Genomic DNA, 16,868 nt, shown 5'->3' with positions numbered 1-16,868 from the left:
AGGAATAATGCATTTGCAAGTGTCTTTTTGCTTCTGCCTTTTGTATGACTCCACCCAGTCGTTTTTGGCCACTGAAAATATCTTTATATAACTGTTATAATTGTTGCTTATTTCTGCTGCTCTCATGACCAGGGCGCTCTTAAAAGACATTTTAATCATATAATGAGAGATATGTTTGGTATATGTTTCACAGATCATAGTCCAATAAGTCACAATAGTTTTATATACCGGAAAAACAACACCTGCTGTTGCTGGTCTGTCTTGGTTTCTGTCAAAAATATGTATAGACTGTGTTCTATGGACTTTTTAAACCGTGTCTCATTTTTTTATTTAGAAAAAGTTCTTTCTGGAATATTATCTTTATTGTTTTATCATCCAGTCCTAAGGAGGCAAGAAACAGGTATAACAGCTATAGGCTGGAAAAACTAGAATCTCTAGCAGCAGGCAGCTCCATGCAGCGAGAACAGCCAGCCCATAACTACCCCAGAAAAGAGAGAGCAATACACGAAATTAAGATTGGGGAGTGGACCCCAGGAAGTGCTGGGACCATGACTATCAAATACAAGTTGGCAATACTACTGACAATAAAACAAAAGCAAACCTGCTTTAAAAAACAAAACAACATCAACAATAGTAAAAACAATCATTTCTGAATCATAGTTTTAAAGACTAAAGTCCGTTGAGGAGCTTTGTGTAGAAATGTGGTCCAACTGGCTACACAACATCACAGTGAATGCATTTTTTCACCAGACTATACAGGTACCAAGACCATTGTGTTTGACCTTTTTCTCATGACGCTAATAATGGTTTAGGAGTAAAGAATGTCGCCATGGGCGGAGCAAGTTTTCTAGGGATTTAAAGTCTAAGACAGTGTGAAAGAGGTGTAGTCGGCAATGGCTCTGCAACAGCTTGTGTGCTGGTTTAATTTGATGATCATACTCTTTTGCAAAGGTGAGGATTTTTCTTCACTTATTTCTTTCTCATTAACTAGTTTAATTAGAATTAATTAAAAGTATAAATGTTAACTATTCTAAACTATTCTAACTATTCTAATACTGTCATAATAATAATAATAATCATCATCAACATCATCATCATCGTCTAACATTATAATGTTATAAAAGTAAATTAGTTAAACTCATTGACTGTTTAAAATCTGAAACCATACGCAAATGTTCACACTGAGAACACATCTGAGAATATAATATGTGTTTGACTCAGTTTAGCCAGTTTCTTCTTTACTAGTTTAGGATTTCAGGTTAGTATGTTTTGTTAGCTGTGCAGGTTATATTTTGCAGTGTTCATACTGACAAGTGATCACTAGCAGTGCAGATTTAATAAAATTTCTAGTTTACTTAATTCCTAATTAAACTTGGGAAGATTATTTTATTTTATTATCCTGTTAACAATTTGTTGATTAACTATTGACATGTTGTGTTATGGTATAATTGAACATGGTATTTGTAATATGGTTAATGATTTTTTTGGATAGCTATCACAATAATAAAACTGAAGTTTGTAATACTGTTATTATCACAAATGATTTATGGTCCTGGCGCTGGTGTATGATCCAACAGTAAACCTGGAGGTGGTACAAATTCTTTTGGCAATTCAAAAATCTAAATAATTTTTTCTCTTTGTAAATGCTGCTGTAAATATCTCCATGAGATATGTTAGTGATCAGACAAGTCTCACCTTTGGAGTGTCACAGTACCAAGGACAAAGCACACTTTGTCTGTGAAACACTTTGACAAGAGAGTGAGAATGAGCTCACTGTAAATCTGTCACAATTACAAGTTTTTATTAACAAATGCATAATTTATAAAATAAAATAATTGTCGACCTGAGGCCATCAGAATATTATTAAGATAATTATTATTACAATACTGGACAGACTGACCTAAAACAACCATAAATTATTACTTAAGTGATAATTATTATTGAATTATTAAAATGTTTATACATATATACACAAATGTCACGTGAGCGATGTCAAACGTTTTCTTCACTGTAGCATTTGGCATCTCCCAACAATACAATTTGATACCCAAATCAAAACACAGCCAATAAAACACAGTTCTCTTCATGTAAAAATCAATAACTCAAAATTAGCAGCCAAAGGGTTGCAGTTCCACACACTCACGAGAAGCTACAGTTATCCCCTGGTCTCTCGTCCTCCTGCTCCTACTGAAAACACACCTAAATACACTCTTTTTACCACTAGGGTGAATTAGGCATTGGAAATTACTAATCCTAAAATAAGTCCAGTCTTTAATCTCAATTTTCAAGTCTGTCAAAACTTTAGTCCACATCTTCAGTCTAGTCACACGTATTCATTGACACGCATCCATACCAGGTATTGCTGATAATGGAGTCTCACGCGCAAAATATTCGCGTATCCATTAACAACAAGATGATGTCATCAGTTTTAAAAGAAAAAACAATTCTTTATGATTTTGGACTGGACTGACTCGCTGCAATCCTTTTAGGCAGGGACTTACCATCGAATCGTGTCCCACATAGATAACTTTCTCCAATGCCCATTGTAATTTGGAGAAGCTCACCTTATATTTGCTCTCAAGAAAATGTTTTACAGCACTGTTAATTCCAATCTTGCAAGCCTGCTTAAAAGAGAAAGAGAAAGAGAGATGATTAGTCAATTATCAACAAGACATCACCACCGGAGAATGATGCCTGACAGGTCCTTCTAAGTGCACTGTTATATATAAACTATTAAGCCTATTTCAGGACACGCCCAAACGTAAACTATTTTCCTCTCACCAAATGAACCATAAAACCTTCCACTCCTAATAAGACAATATGATGTAGGGTCTAGAACTCTCGCTACCATAACAGGCAGTGCTATTGTCACTGCTCCTTGCTTTATTTAATTGCTGATGCTTACCTGGTCTGAACTGAGACTTGAGAGTCACTACCTCTGTTCATTTTCCCCACATCATATTTACTGGTTGCCCACAAGTGCTCCACAATTCTGGAGAGTATGGGGTCAGCTGGCATAGTTCCACCCAGGGCTGGACTGGGACAAAAAACCGGGCATTAGACTAGAGACCGGCCCACCAGGTATTATAGGAAAAGCCATAAAGCCTTTGAATGAAAACAAATGCTGTTGTGACAGTGATGTACAGTCTTGTTGGTATATGTATGATTTCTATACATTTTATATCAGATAAAAACTTTGGTTGTAAGATTCAGATAAGTATTTATTAAAACCTAGATATTTTAAATGAGAATAAGAAAGAAAAGTACTTCTTTGTGCCCCCCTTTCCCTGTTAATGCCCTACCTGGCCCCCCTGGCCAAACTTTGCTAGATCCGCCCCTGCACAGTTACCAGCTGTCGGCTACTTAGAAAAGGATCCTGGTGTTATTTGTCTCTCAGAAACAGTTCATAACTTCCCTTCAACTCATTCATGTCACCTAAAAGGTAAACCTGTTCCTCCATTCCTGTTCAGCTCTGATGATTCATTAAGGACATCTCCTGGTTTCATCTTCATGTTTCCCTCTTACCACATATTCAAACCGACATCATGACCAGCAGCTTTACAGCTGTGGCTCCAGCAAACATCAGCTGTACTAGAAATTAATATTAAATAAATTCTAACAACAGCTGATCAAGCTTAAACATGCTGCTGTTGTTTAGCTTGACATCTGCTGGTTTCCTCCTTCTGGCGCAAAGTGGGCGATAAATAAACAAGAGAGAAAAGCCGATCAGCTGATCATTGATCAGTTGCATGATTGAAGTAGCAACAGGAGAAGGAGGGAGAGAGAATAAGAGAAGAAGAGGCAGCTTCAGCATAAAGACAGAATAAATCCAGCTTTGTGTCTTTTTCCATTCTAGCTGAAGTCTGGGACAATCTTTGCGTGTAATATTTTCTCTGAATACAGGACAATTTCGTTTTTTTACGAAACTCTACTAACTAACCTTATGAATTAAATAAAGTTCACTATCAATAACATCATAGCACCCACCCAGCTGTATAGAAACTCCGTCATGCTAGCTAGTACGCAGTACGAGTTATTGTAACTGACTGTAAAAAGTCAGCACAACGAAAATAAACTCCACCTAAACATTGTTTATATCTGACCCAGATAGACTGCAGGTCATAACTTCTTACCTGAAGTTCAGTTCACCTGACACTCGGACGCCTCGGGTCTCTCCTCCTCCTGCCTCCCATCTCACAATTTACTATGTTGAAAGTGCATTTATTACCTAATTACCAGTTGGTCATACCAGTTTTCCTCTTTTCTTTTCTCCTTTTCTTTTTTTTTCTTTTCACACATGTCAACCTGTTGTCCTGCAATCCAGAGAGTTACGTATTAGCAGTGGACTCAGCGTTTGATAGCAAGTGTCTGTTGAGTCTATTTTAGCATTAATGAGAGATATGGGCGTGTTCATGAGTGTAAGCTGGTCTTCTTTGCATGTATGGTTAGTAGGCGGAGGTGGAGCTGTGGATTGAAACAGTCTCCCCCAGCTCCCTATTCTCTCCAAAAAGCATTTCATGTCTGTGTGTGTGCTCTCTTTCTCTCTCTCTCTTTTTTTTGTCCATTTTATTGTGATAATCTGGACACTTTCTCAATCCTCCACAACTCCATCTGCCTTACTTTTCAACAGTTTTCATATTCTCTCACTTTAACAACATCATCCTTCATTTTCCTCCATGTTCTCTTCTCACTCCTCACAACTGCTGTCTCCTCCCCCACATCTGCGGCAGTTCTCGGCTGTTGACATGTCAGAGGCCCAGTGGGCCGTTCCTCTTCAGCTTTGTCTTATGTCTTTCATTCTTTTCTTCCTTAGCCATTTCAAATGTGAGACTCAGAGCGTCTTCTCAACTCCATTCGCACACAATGATGTTGCAGGTGATCCTCTCAGCCTGTGATAGAGAACGCATGCTTCCATCTGCAATAGTATTTGTACATGCTGCTGAACCCTTTGAAGTTTTAGGGCAGCGCTGTTATCTGTTCACTTGGTGTTGACTCTTAACGTTGATGCTTTTGCTCTGAAGCTGCCCCTTGTTTTCAGGGAGAGATTGACCGTCCTTGAAGCTTCTTTTCAGAATAACATATACATGAAGGTGAAGCTGTGAATTTTCAGCCAAAACATGGCCTCGTTGTGGTTCCAATTATTATATCTATCATTATGTTCTGGCCGATATGCTCGTGGAGGGGGTTGATCCAGGTCTGTAGTCACCTGTATTAACACACTAAGAGATTTATTTAATATTTCATCCCTCGTTATTTGACACTCTTGAAATACATTTCTCTTTGTTGCTAATTTAAATATTTTTCCAATTCATCCTGTTCTGCTTCAGCTTTTGTGCATAATTCATAATAATCCCCCCCTTTTTTTTGCTCTTGACTCTCTGTTTTAGGCACTTTTCCCCCGCTGTCACACAGACTGCTTCTCCTAGCTCCTCCTTGGTTCCACCTCACACTCAGCTCCTCCCCTCTGAGTTGGGCCGTTTGCTCTTCCTCCTTCTGTCAGTCTGGCTCACTCCACTCTGAGAAACACTTCTCCTCTCCTAGAATGTGACACGATACCTGTCACATTCTATTCCACACACACACACACATCTGCGGAGATCTACTATGCCAATCCAACCTGCCTCTTTTTTCAGCTGCTATTTAACAACACAAAATAACTCACTTTCCTGTGAGACAGGTCACAACATATGAGACTCTTAAAGTCCTTTTAATCTAAACAGTCACAGTCAATTTTACACTTTATGGCCAGCAGACATCAACTCCGCACTATTGTAGTGCTCACACACTATTGCAGAGCGCATCTCACTTTGCACACACCCAAACACACGGTTTTAGACGCAAGTTTCAACTTTAAGCCTAATTTACTAACCCAAAATTGACCCACACAGTCTTTAGGCACTACAGCGGGCTATCGCAGCTCGGAATCTAACCAGCAAAAGAACTTAGCCCCACTGTCAAGCAGACTGTCAACTGTAGGAAATTTTAACTTTTCTTTTTTATACACGCACACAGTCTAGAGGCACTAGAGCGGGCCAACGATCTTAGCTTGGGATCCATCCAGTGAAAGAACTCGGGCCTACTCTCATACATGCTGTCAACCGTGGCGAATTTAACTACTCAATTTCAATCGAGACGCAACCTTTCGCTCTTTCACATTCACACACGCAATCTAACGCCGCTGCATGGGCTCGCCGCTCCCCGCACGGAATCTGGCCAGCGGAGAAACTTTGGACTGCTCTTGTGTAGGCCGTCAACTGTGACGATGATACCTCACCTCGATTTAGCTGTTCGGGGGTCCACACCTGCCCAGGTTGCCACCCTAATTCCGGTCCCATGGGTTTCGCCTCACGTCCAAAGCAAGTGGAGCCACCACGCCTAAGGATAATTACTCTTACTCTTTTCAGTCACTATCCACAACAGCCAATTAGTTTTACTTGGCTTATTACACCCACAATTTAGTTGCTCTAACACACTGGGACAGATCACACATCATCTCTTTGTCTACTGCAGCAAATTGACTCTGAGAATTCCATCAACTAAGCGAACAGACAATTTAGATAAGCTCCAACATGCAAGCTTTGATTTTGACTTTGAACAGGTGGTGCTTACCTTTATTTTAAAATGAGAATGAGGGTCTCTGTTCGCTTTGCTGGTTGACCCCCCAAACCGCTTAATCTGTCTTTCTTAGCCTAGTATTGGAATCCCGGACGAGCCCCCAATTGTTAAATATCAACACTTCACCAAGTTCTTTTGACTCGTCATAGGCATCTGATGGAAGACAAAACACTGCTCAGTAGACAATTTCACACTTTTTTCTCTTACACAATTACTTCTAGAAGGGAGAGGTGTTCTGCATGACACAGTGCAGCAGACCTCAAAATGAGGGTGTACCCCTAACAGTTATTGCTAGCTCTCTCATTCGAGTCTAAACACCAGTGCTTCAGTAACTTTCCACTAGAAGATGGAGCCCTGTTATCGACTTTTTTTCCCCCAGGCAAGCGTGGGTGAGAATCTACCCCCTAAGGACACGTAGTCTAATGCCTTTATTTTTCAGGGCTGTGTCCACTTAATACTACACTATATGGTTATATGGCATTTTAGTTAATCCAAAGCATAGAATTGAGGTACTTCAAATAATTTAATCTCAACAGTATTCAAGAGTTTAATCAGTTATTAAATAATATGTTATTACGGGCAATTTTTTGTAATGGGTGGTTAGAAAAACTGTGCGAAATTCCTATCAGATATGCCAGGGTTGCAGTTTAAAATTAAATGGAGTTTGTCAGATTTTGATTTTTTCGTGAAAAATATTTTGATTTAAGAATTATGAAAAAAAGACTTTACTGTTAAGTTTCACATATTTGCTTTCTCACAAGTGCAAGACATCTTCTGCTCTAAACTGGTTTTGTCTTTTTCCACTTTTCAGGTTGTCACGCACAGCTGCCTGGTGAGCAAAAAAAAGCATTGTTACAATTTACAAAATCATCAAGTTTCATTTTTGATGTTTGTTTTTTTTGTTTTTTTTACATATTTGATAACAAGACAGAAATGCCACCATCACTTACATTTTCTAATACAGCCCGTGACTTAGTGTGCAATCTTCTAAATCAAACCTTGCATTTTTCATGTAAATTTTTGGTGCTACGGTGTAATTTTAGTTTCCTTAAAAAATAATTCAGCGGAACTTAAGGCTAAGGATGTCTTTTTAGTAGAAAGAAACAAAGTATACAAAGTATTTTTCAGCAATATATGGGTTCAGAAAGTTTAAAAAAAGAAAGAAAACAGTTGCTATAGCCTACTGTATGTAATTCTTAGGTTTTTTATGGTTTGCTTTTTCAGGTGCATCCACCATCAGATTAACTGGATCTGGATCGACTCGATGCTCTGGCAGAGTTGAAATCTTTTACAATAACACCTGGGGAACAGTTTCTGATTATAACTGGGACTTAAAGGATGCTGAGGTGGTTTGCAGACAGTTAGACTGTGGGTCGGCACTGGAAGTTCCTCAATCAGTTCAATTTGGTGCAGGAACTGGACAGATTTGGCTCAGTGGTGTGAGCTGTTCAGGAAATGAAAGTTCTCTAACTGAATGTCAACACTCTGGATGGGGAAACTACTACAACTACTATGGACATTCTTATGATGTTGGTGTCATCTGTTCAGGTGACAAAACTTTTTTATATGGAACATACTGCATAGGGGTGGGTTGTTAAAAATCAGAGAAATGTAAACTTTTGAAAAATATGCCAAAGTGCAAAACGTTCAGCTGTGTCTCTAATAAACCTCTGTAAAATTCCTCTGCTTCACTTCAGCAGCATCAGGTAATGTTCATATGTTTATTTGTGGTATTCTTCCGTTTTTGACCTACTGCAGAGTATTTTTACAGGTTATCTGCTATTAAAAGCCAAGCCAAATCCCAATCATGCTTTTCTGTGTTTTAGCTGCAGTCACTTTGACACAAAAGCATCTTGTCATGGTGAGCTGTGTGACAGGCAGAGGTTTGACCGACGCAAAGGACTCAGACAAGGAATATTTAACTTGAAGGCGGCAGTTTTTATTCACTGGCAGAAAACAAACTTAGAAATACAATACACGAGCACAAGAATTAAAAGCTAAATTCAAACTAGGAAGGATGATCAAAACTGGGATTTCATGATGTGGCATGACATAACCTGACAAAATATGACGACTAAGGAACGACAGGGAAAAACACAGGGCTGGTGTAATAAGGGAATCAGAGATAGGAGGGAATCATAGCTGGGATAACAGAATTCCAGAACTGAAACCATAAACAATGGAGAAGGACTACCTAAGCAAAAAAGGACACTCAGACAAAGTACCAAGATGCAGACTAGACACTACGATGTGGAAACAGGAACCTTAGGAACAGGTTTCATAAAAGGTAGGCAATCATCAACAAACACACATAGATTACTTAATTTAATAGACTACTCATACAGTAAAAACATTTTAACCACAATATTATCTCTAGATGAAGAAAGCGTTTGACAGGGTTAACTGGAATTTTTTATTTGCAACTTTAAACAAATTTGGCTTTGGAAACTCTTTCATAAACTGGCTAAGAATATATAATTCCCCAACAGCTCGTGTTAGAAGAAATGACCAGATATCCTCCAGCTCCTGTCTCCTGAGGGGCACCCGAAAGGGGTGCCCACTCTCCCCTTCACTTTTTGCAATTTTTATCGAACCACTAGCAGCAGCACTTAGACAAGCTACAACAATTAAGGGCATAAAATGTAAGAACGTAGAACATAAAATCAGTCTCTATGCGGATGATGTGTTGCTTTTTCTCCAAAGCTCACAAACCAACCTTTCTGAGGTAATTACTCTAATAAACTGGTTTTCAAGATCAAAATCTACAGTTCTTCTGTAGATTTTAACTGCTCCTTCCATAATTCTTCTTCTGCCCCACTACAATCTGGAAATATTAAATATTTAGGTATTAATGTCTCTCCTAAGCTTTCAGACTTAACTAAATTAAACCACATCCCACTTCTAAAGAAAGTAGAAGGTGATCTGACTAGATGGAAATCTCTACCCATATCACTCATGGGAAGGGTCGCCACTATAAAAATGATGGTCTTGCCAAAAATAAATTACTTATTTTCAATGATCCCCAACAAGCCATCACAAGATTGATTCAGATCTCTGGATTCGTATATTTCTAAATTCCTTTAGAAACATAAACCCCCGCGTATCAGTTTAAAAACGCTACAAAGAACCAAGGATAAAGGAGGATTAGATGTGCCAAACTTTCAACAATACTTCCTAGCCAACAGGCTTCAGTTAATCTCAGGATGGTTAAAACATACCTTCTTAGATGAGCCCTGGCTAGAGGTTGAACAGGCACTATGCAATAATCTAGAGATTTCAGACCTACCATTTATCAGCTCAAACATCAAAAGACATGAATGCTTTAAAAGCGTCAGCATCAGCTCTTCTCTGACAGCATGGTGAGAGTTTCTAAAAATAACGGAGTCTTCATTAATCCCATGCAAATGTACACCTATCTGGAATAACCCTGACATATTACAAAACAATAATATGATTAATTTTCCAGAATGGAGTTGTAAAGGAATTAAATACTTGGAACATATATTAGAAGGAACAGACTTTATTCCATTTGACAGACTAGTTATACAATATGGGATCAACAAGAAAAGATTTTTAGAATATCAACAAATTAAATCCATAATAAAAAAGAAATTTAACCTCAGTCAAGTTGAATTACAAACACCACCAAGTGCGGTACATCTTATTACTCTTAAGTGCCCCCAAATTATTGTCTAAAATATACAGAACACTTTCTAAAATAGATGAATCAATATCTCTTCCTATTGCAAAGTGGGAAGCAGATTTATCAGTCAACTTAGACCAAAACTTCTGGTCTCAGGTATGCTTAAAAACATTTAAATTGATTAGAAATCCCAGTCTGCAATTAATACAATACAAAATACTACATAGAGTGCACTATACAGGTCATCGGATGTTCCAGATGGGCTTTACATCTTCCAACAACTGCTCACACTGTCAAGGCAATACACCAGACAATTACATGCACGCTCTTTGGTTCTGTCCACCAGTGCAGAAGTTTTGGCGTGGGATATGTAAAGACTTATCAAAGTGTCTGAAATGTAAAATTACAACCTCCCCTTTAGTGTGCTTGATGGGCAAATTGGATGATGTCACTACAGAAACTAATACAGCCCACATGTTTTTACTGCCCTATGCATTGCCAAGAAAACGGTCCTCATGAACTGGAAAAATAAAAATAATCTTAATTCTAGCCAATATAGAAACAATCTAATAGATCACATTAGTCTCGAGACAGCCTCTGCCACCACATTAGATCAATCCCTCTGGGCTCCTGTGATCGGCTCCATCACATAGCGGGGCTGGGGGGTTGTGGTTTGGTCCCGCCTTTGCCTGGAGGGCTTAACCTGGGGGTTGTGGTCATAACCTGGTTAGTGGCTCTGGTTGTGGCTCGGGAGGGACCGTGCTAACACCTGCTAATCTCTGGCAGCAGCACCATGCTCTCCTGTGTTTCAAATGCACTTTAGAACAACACGCAGCAACACTACACATGAGCGAGAGGAGGGAGGTTTGGGGTCTTCACACACCCCTATTCTCTGCTGGCCATCGGGGCAGGGGGGCTGGGAGGAGGTATTGGCCGTTCGTTTGGGATCTTGGGCCTCCCTGCTGCTGTGGAGCCTGGGGCGGTCTGCTTGCCTCCACCCCGGGGGAAAGGGTAACATCTCCTGGGTCTAGGTGCCGTTTCCCCCTCTGGGGGCGTGGATACCTGGACCTGGGGTATAGAGTATGTTTGGGGAGTGTGATTGTGTGTACATGTCCATTTATGTATATCCTTACATTGGGTGAGTGCTGAGTATTTGTATATGTGTGCATGAGGGTGGGAATGCATGTTTGTGTCTGTGTATGCCTGTTTGTCTGTGTCTATATGTCAGGTCGGATCTTAGACTCCACCTCTCTGGGAACTCCCAGGCCCTCCAAAGTGTGGAGGCCTATCTCCCCTCACCATACTCCCTGCCGGTGACTGATGCCCTCAGGTGTTGGTGCGTTGGTGGTTCTTGGTGTCTGGGGCTGGGCGCTCAGGTATGTACCAGCTCACACCCGGTGGCTACTTGGCGGGGCCTGGCGACTGTTGCGTGGTCAGGCCTTTTCCGGGGCGTAGGGGGCCGTTGGGCCTCCGGCCTCTGGGCCTGAGGCTTGATTCACTTAGCCACAGCTGGCTGCCGGCAGAGCCGGCGGGCACGCCAGTGCAGCCCCCTCTGGTTTCTGCTCCGTGGCTACTGGGTGACCCCTCATCTTGGGCTCTCCTCAGCTCTTCCCAGGAGGGTGGCACGGATGCCCCTCCGGTGGTCCTCCTTGGGCTCTCGCACTCTGGGGTCTCTGGATGTCTGGAGCCTAGATCTCCTCCATGCCTGCTTCATGCCCTGGGGGGTGGGGCTATGGCTCTCTACACCCTTTAGCAGACCGTTACATGGGGAAACCTTTTGAATATGAGCGTGCTGATCCACACAGGTGTGCACTTGGGTGTTCACTGTTCATAGAGATAAACTACACCTTTCTTGACTGCTACTTCAAAGCACATTGTGTGCTGTCGGTCCTGCGTGCTGCACAACAGCATTCAATATTTAGTATTTACTGCTGTTTACACTTTACACACTACAAAGAAAAGAAAAAAGATAAAGGAAATCTAGGAACCTGAAGAACAGAGATGACACAAAACAGAAACCACAATCCAGGGATGTACCGTAACCAGAGAACCATAACTCCTAATAATAATCTGAAATGTCAGTTCACCAATAAACACAAAGCACTGGGTCCGTGACCCAGTACAGTGACACATCTGCTGTGGTGTTTACACCTCTTACGAATTTCCATGCTTGTCACCTTTATTTTTATACATAGATATAAAAATATAGTTATGTACATGATAATGATGATCATGATAATTATAATATTTCTGATTTTTCTGAGTCAAAATTGAATCGAATTGGTATTGAATAAATTATAGAAATCAATTGCGATACGAAGACCTAATACTGCACGTCACTGTGTTTTTGACTGTTATGCATCTATATTTTCTTTAAGGGATGTATATTGAAATATAGTTTGTGTTATATCTTTTTATATACAAGGTGTGATCAGATTAATTGGATCTGGATCGACTCGATGTTCTGGCAGGGTTGAAGTTTATCACAATAACAGCTGGGGAACAGTCTGTGATGATGGCTGGGGCTTAAATGATGCTGAGGTGGTTTGCAGACAGATAAACTGTGGGACAGCACTACAAGCTCCTCGATCGGCTTACTTTGGTGCAGGAACTGGACAGATTTGGCTTGATGATGTGACCTGTTCGGGAAATGAAAGTTCTCTGACTGACTGTCAACACAGTGGATTTGGATCAAACACATGTGAACATGGTCAGGATGCTGCTGTCATCTGTTCAGGTGTGAAAACTGCTGGATCAACATGATATTGCAAGATAGTCTTTTTTGAGGTAAGGCTGTATTTAACTGCTTTTCATGTTCTTTGCCTTTTAGATCTGATCAGGTTGGCCGGTTCTGGATCGAGCCGATGTTCTGGCAGAGTTGAAATCTTTCACAATAACGTCTGGGGAACAGTCTCTGATTATAACTGGGACCTAAATGATGCTCAGGTGGTTTGCAGACAGTTAAACTGTGGGTCTGCACTACAAGCTCCTCGAACAGCTTACTTTGGTGCAGGAACTGGTCAGATTTGGCTCAGTGGTGTGAGCTGTTCAGGAAATGAAAGTTCTCTAACTGAATGTCAACACTCTGGATGGGGAAACTACTACAACTACTACTACTACAATGGACATTATTCTGATGCTGGTGTCATCTGTTCAGGTGACATCACTTTTTGGCATAGAACACACTCCATGTTAATGTATTTTGTGTGATATATATCTTTGTTTTCTTTAAGGGACATATATTAAAACATCGTTTGTGTCACATGTTTTTCATTAAAAGGTCCAATCAGATTAACTGGATCTGGATCAAGTCGATGTTCTGGCAGAGTTGAAGTTTATCACAATAACAGCTGGGGAACAGTCTGTGATGATGGCTGGGACTTAAATGATGCTCAGGTGGTTTGCAGACAGATAAACTGTGGGTCGGCACTGGAAGTTCCTCAATCAGCTCACTTTGGTGCAGGAACTGGACAGATTTGGCTTGACAATGTGACCTGTTCAGGAAATGAAAGTTCTCTAACTGAGTGTCAACACAGTGGATTTGGATCAAACAGATGTGAACATGGTCAGGATGCTGCTGTCATCTGTTCAGGTGAGATATTCTTTTGATGATCTGATGAATGTTAAACACTGTAAAAACAACCTTTTTTTTAGACTTCCGTCTTCCACTTATTAGTGTGTTTTATAATGAAATTCAGTGTGAACAGTCAAAGTCATCTGTGCAAGAACCAAACTGTTGAATATTTAAGCGGTAAAACGTTTGCATCTTTCTCTATAAACGCGGCTCAGATCCAGAGAGATGTATACATTACTTGTTAATAACTTACAAGATGACAGATTTCATTTTAAATACCTTAAAGGAACATTTTAATAGTTTCAAATGAACATTTATGAGCGGGACATGGAAGATCTTTTCAGAGGGAAAGTCAGCCTGTCATCTGTGTGTGTGTGTCTGTGCGTGAGTCTGTATGTGTGTGTTTAAGGGAGACCATACCCCTGAAAGATTTGATAAAGGCTGCAACTTGAAGTTTTGATCTTGAAGCAATTCAAACAAAGTCGCCTGCTTCAACTTTCTTAATGTGGATGTTCTGCAGTCCTCACAAAGTTTGTCATAATACAAATTTTGGAGCTGAATGTCTTTGTAGGTCAGGAGTGAATCCATTGGACTTTTTATAGACTGTTTTATTAGTGTTAAAGCTGTGTGGACTGACAGTATTACACCTTTCAGTTTATCGTTCTGCTATAACTTGGAATCTATGGCTGGAAACTAAAAGTATTCTATTTTTGGTCCCCTTCATATCTTCTCTGTATTTTGTTTTCAGCTGTGTCCATCATTTTAACTGGATCTGGATCGACTCGATGTTCTGGAAGAGTTGAAGTTTATCACAATAACAGCTGGGGAACAGTCTGTGATGATGGCTGGGACTTAAATGATGCTCAGGTGGTTTGCAGACAGTTAAACTGTGGGTCGGCACTGGAAGTTCCTCATTCAGCTCACTTTGGTGCAGGAACTGGACAGATCTGGCTTGATCATGTGACCTGTTCAGGAAATGAAAGTTCTCTAACTGAGTGTCAGCACAGTGGATTTGGATCAAACAGATGTGAACATGGTCAGGATGCTGCTGTCATCTGTTCAGGTGAGAAAACTGTCAGTTAGTCTGTTCATTTGTGTCTTCCATTAAGTCTTTTTTGATGTAAGGATTTATTATAATGTTTTTCATGTTATTTCCCTTTTAGATCTGATTAGATTAGCTGGTTCTGGATCATCTCGATGCTCTGGCAGAGTTGAAGTTTATCATGATAATGTCTGGGGAACAGTTTCTGATAATAACTGGGTCTTAAACGATGCTGAGGTGGTTTGCAGAGAGATAAACTGTGGGTCTGCACTAGAAGCTACCCCATCATATAAGTTTGGTGCAGGAACTGGACAGGTCTGGCTCAGTGGTGTGAGCTGTTCAGGAAATGAAAGTTCTGTAACTGAATGTCAACACTCTGGATGGGGAAACTACTACAACAACTACTACAGTTTACATTCTTATGATGTTGGTGTCATGTGTTCAGGTGACATGACTTCTTGATATGAAAAAACTGCATGTTAATGTATTTTTGAGTGTTATGCATCTGTATTTTCTTTAAGATATGTATTGAAATATAGTTTGTGTTATGTCTTTTACATAAAAGGTGTGATCAGATTAACTGGATCTGGATCGACTCGATGTTCTGGTAGGGTTGAAGTTTATCACAATAACAGCTGGGGAACGGTCTGTGATGATGGCTGGGACTTAAATGATGCTCAGGTGGTTTGCCGACAGATAAACTGTGGGTCGGCACTGGAAGTTCCTCAATCAGCTCACTTTGGTGCAGGAACTGGACAGATTTGGCTTGACAATGTGACGTGTTCAGGAAGTGAAAGTTCTCTAACTGAGTGTCAGCACAGTGGATTTGGATCAAACAGATGTGAACATGGTCAGGATGCTGCTGTCATCTGTTCAGGTGAGAAAACTGTCAGTTAGTCTGTTCATTTGTGTCTTCCATTAAGTCTTTTTTGATGTAAGGATTTATTATAATGTTTTTCATGTTCTTTCCCTTTTAGATCTGATTAGATTAGCTGGTTCTGGATCGAGCCGGTGTTCTGGCAGAGTTGAAATCTTTCACAATAATGTCTGGGGAACAGTCTCTGATTATAACTGGGATCTAAATGATGCTGAGGTGGTTTGCAGACAGTTAAACTGTGGGTCTGCACTACAAGCTCCTCGATCAGCTTACTTTGGTGCAGGAACTGGACAGATCTGGCTCAGTGGTGTGAGCTGTTCAGGAAATGAAAGTTCTCTAACTGAATGTCAACACTCTGGATGGGGAAACTACTACTACTACTACTACTACTACTACTACTACTACAATATACATTATTATGATGCTGGTGTCATCTGTTCAGGTGACATCACTTTTTGACATGGAACATACTGCATGTTAATGTATTTTTGTGTGATATGTATCTTTGTTTTCTTTAAGGGACATATATTAAAACATCGTTTGTGTCACATGTTTTTCATTAAAAGGTCCAATCAGATTAACTGGATCTGGATCAAGTCGATGTTCTGGCAGAGTTGAAGTTTACCACAATAACAGCTGGGGAACAGTCTGTGATGATGGCTGGGACTTAAATGATGCTGAAGTGGTTTGCAGACAGTTAAACTGTGGGTCGGCACTGGAAGTTCCTCAATCAGCTCACTTTGGTGCAGGAACTGGACAGATTTGGCTTGACAATGTGACCTGTTCAGGAAATGAAAGTTCTCTAACTGAGTGTCAGCACAGTGGATTTGGATCAAACAGATGTGAACATGGTCAGGATGCTGCTGTCATCTGTTCAGGTGAGATATTCTTTTGATGATCTGATGAATTTTAAACACTGTAAAAACAACCTTTTTTTTAGACTTCCGTCTTCCACTTATTAGTGTGTTTTATAATGAAATTCAGTGTGAACAGTCAAACTCACCTGTGCAAGAACCACACTGTAGAATATTTGAGTGGTAAAATGTTTGCATCTTTCTCTTTAAACGCAGCTCAGATCCAGAGAGCTATACATTACTTTTTAAATAACTTATAAGAT

At 40.2% G+C, this 16,868-nt stretch overlaps 1 protein-coding gene across 1 annotated transcript in view; it reads left to right on the top strand.

Annotated features, from left to right (window-relative positions):
* Positions 1-872: 872 nt before the first annotated feature.
* Positions 873-16,868, top strand: part of LOC146674417 (scavenger receptor cysteine-rich domain-containing protein DMBT1-like) — a 52,740-nt gene continuing 36,744 nt past the window's right edge. The window contains exons 1-11 of the mRNA XM_085401062.1: positions 873-951; positions 7,427-7,447; positions 7,840-8,163; positions 12,684-12,995; positions 13,089-13,415; positions 13,539-13,850; positions 14,581-14,895; positions 14,996-15,319; positions 15,440-15,751; positions 15,852-16,193; positions 16,318-16,629. Coding sequence (XP_085257188.1) covers positions 894-951; positions 7,427-7,447; positions 7,840-8,163; positions 12,684-12,995; positions 13,089-13,415; positions 13,539-13,850; positions 14,581-14,895; positions 14,996-15,319; positions 15,440-15,751; positions 15,852-16,193; positions 16,318-16,629 — 2,959 coding nt within the window. The 5' untranslated portion in view covers positions 873-893. The remainder of the gene's footprint in view (positions 952-7,426; positions 7,448-7,839; positions 8,164-12,683; positions 12,996-13,088; positions 13,416-13,538; positions 13,851-14,580; positions 14,896-14,995; positions 15,320-15,439; positions 15,752-15,851; positions 16,194-16,317; positions 16,630-16,868) is intronic.

The sequence above is a fragment of the Rhamphochromis longiceps genome, linkage group LG3, assembly GCF_057381845.1.
Source record: "Rhamphochromis longiceps isolate RC_006_pf linkage group LG3, R_longiceps_female_GT1.1, whole genome shotgun sequence".
NCBI classification, from domain to species: Eukaryota; Metazoa; Chordata; class Actinopteri; order Cichliformes; family Cichlidae; genus Rhamphochromis; species Rhamphochromis longiceps.
Note: the sequence above shows the minus strand (reverse complement) of the source record. Positions and strands in the feature narration are given on the sequence as shown.